Source organism: Populus alba, chromosome 18, assembly GCF_005239225.2.
Source record: "Populus alba chromosome 18, ASM523922v2, whole genome shotgun sequence".
NCBI lineage: Eukaryota > Viridiplantae > Streptophyta > Magnoliopsida > Malpighiales > Salicaceae > Populus > Populus alba.
In genome coordinates, this window is record NC_133301.1 from 8,068,786 (window position 1) to 8,071,364 (window position 2,579).

General features: G+C 40.0%; 1 protein-coding gene across 1 annotated transcript; it reads left to right on the forward strand.

Moving 5' to 3' along the window:
* Positions 1-200: 200 nt before the first annotated feature.
* On the forward strand, positions 201-2,270 carry LOC118056706 (uncharacterized). Its single transcript, XM_035069013.2, has 4 exons — positions 201-494; positions 1,081-1,404; positions 1,826-1,896; positions 2,014-2,270. The coding sequence occupies exons 2-4, from the start codon at positions 1,091-1,093 to the stop codon at positions 2,025-2,027; spliced, it is 399 nt and encodes a 132-aa protein (XP_034924904.1). The 5' UTR covers positions 201-494; positions 1,081-1,090; the 3' UTR covers positions 2,028-2,270.
* Positions 2,271-2,579: the final 309 nt, after the last annotated feature.

Genomic DNA, 2,579 nt, shown 5'->3' on the forward strand with positions numbered 1-2,579 from the left:
TTTCAAATAACAGCTACCCCTCATAAAACCTTCAGTAAAATGAATATATGAAGAAGGAATAATAGTTCAAATTGTTCTAAGTATGTGACGATAAAGTTTGGGGAATCCTTTAAAGGGAGGGTATAACTAGAGAAATTTTACTTGAAAAAAATGTAAGTGTCCATGTACTGCCCTGTTGGCTGTCACCTTTTGAGCCCCTACCAGAGACTGCCCACGAGTATAATTGAATAGACAGAAGTCCGAGCAGGCTTATCTCTAAATTTCTAGTCAACTTTTTGGAATACTATCTCTGAAGAAAAAGCAGATAATGATAAGGAAAAAATACCACCAAGTTTCCCCACAGGAGGGGGCCAGGCTGAACAAGTATATAAAGCCTCCCAACCCAAGCAGAAAAATCACCAGCTATATTGACAGTGTTCTTGCACAGTTACTAAATAAACAGTTCTACGCTTCTGCCAGTGTTGTTCAAGATCCAAGCCTTCAACTCCGAAAAGGTTAGCTTCTTCAGTTTTTGCCTCCTTTCTGTATTTAATATGTAAACGACCACTTGTACCTCGTCTCAAAAAGCATGAGGTTTTATGTATAGCTGCAATATTCCGGGTTGGGCCCTGTGGTGAGGCATTCCGGCGATGTTACTGTGGGTTCTTAAAATCGATTTGTTCCTAGCTGTGCGGGAGGGAGCTTAGTACTATGACCTTAGAACTGCACTTCTATATAGGATGTTTACCATCAGATAGGAATGCACTTTGGTTTTACCCGCTGGAATCGAGTACAAGTCGAGGAACCCGATGATCAAGGTCTAATTGTCAGCAAGCATGTTCATTTAGTCTTAGGGTTGAAGGGTTGATAAGCACACCGACGGACTGGTAAAACATTTTAAGAAAATTTCTTAGACGTGCGATAGATATATTAAGTGTGTGTGTGTATATATATATTGGAACAATAAGAAGATCGTTACATTTTAGGCCCATCAGGTCATTATTCATAACAGATGAAGAAGAGTGTAGGTCGACCAATTGTAATAATAATGATTGGAAAACATAAGAGATCTGTTATTCATTTCTTCAAATGAATCATCAGGTTAGATACAATGAGCTTGACAGCCGGAGGAGACTGGATGTGCAGCGCATGCCAGCACCTGAATTTCAAAAAACGGGAAACGTGCCAGCTTTGCGGGTACCCTAAGTATGGCGGCCCTGATCCAGCAACCTACATATGCAATGCGACAAAGGTTTTGGCTGGGGATTGGTACTGTCCTGCCATTAATTGCCAAGCTCACAACTATGCTAGCCGGTCAAGCTGCTACAGCTGTGGTACATTAAAAAGCGGTCATGCTGCAGGTGGGTATGCATCCGATGGAAGTGATCCTCCTGGATGGAAAACTGGTGATTGGATTTGCAACAGGTGAGTTCACAGTGTAATTGCACAAATATCATGATATGCCTCAGGGATGATACGTGTTCTTGACAATATTACTATGATTTTCCTTCATTTCGCACTGACTATAGCATTCGGAACGATGGCTGTTTTGCTTTTGACAGAAAACAGAAAAGGTTGTTTGAAGATGCACAGTAACTGTTGCTTAGTTTTCCTTAAAAAAAAAAAAAAAAAACCAGAAAGGAGCCGGGTTGTTCATTGGTGACAGAATGTCAATATAGTTTCACGATACCCTACTGCCTTTCTCTTATAAAATATTATTCGATATTTGCATATATAGCCATTCTGAATATTCTATTCCTCGAGTAAAAACTGCTTCATGTTGATTTTGTATCTGGTTGGAGAATTAAACCACCTAACAAAGACGGACGCACTTGTTGTTTGACAGATCGGGATGTGGAGTCCATAACTATGCTAGCAGGATGGAATGCTACAGATGCAGAACACCCAGGGAATACGGTGCGAAGATCATATCCACTGTCACTTTTAATCCGGTGCTTTCTCTCTTAGCATATGAGAATTGCTGGGTTCGCTTTGATCACTAACGTTAAGAATTTTGTTCTTCCATGTTTCCAGGTGGTGGATATTAACAAAAATGACTCTCTCTTCACAGTGATCCTGTTCTCTCCGCAATTACTTTCTTTTTCTTTCAGTTTTTAGATCAATAATAAGCCTTGGGTTGGCATTGATCCTAGCTAGGAGCTTTAATTTCCAGAAGCACAGCCATGTATTTGAGTTGAGATGGATTTTCTTGCAACTTAACTACATGGTGCATGTAAACATATGATGTTCTTCAAATATAAGAAGCTTAAGAATATTTCCCTCCCCTTATTTGAGCGAGTGTGTGGTTTGTTCGTGTGATTACTCACTGTTGTAATACCTGGTTTTACGAGGTGGTCGTCCCAGGAATGTCGTAGGAGTAACGGCTGCTAACCACCGCAGTTTTGGATTCAACCAGTGTAGAAAATAACACAAAAGAACCGTTAGGGAAAACAAAATTCTGACACAAGATTCTGCGAAAGACAGGCTCTCCAACAGAAATAATTTACGGTCCCTTTAAGCATCCAATCTCCAAGAACTACATAATTATATAAGCAGATAAGAACCTGATGCGTATTCTTTAACAGCATATATAGATGCAA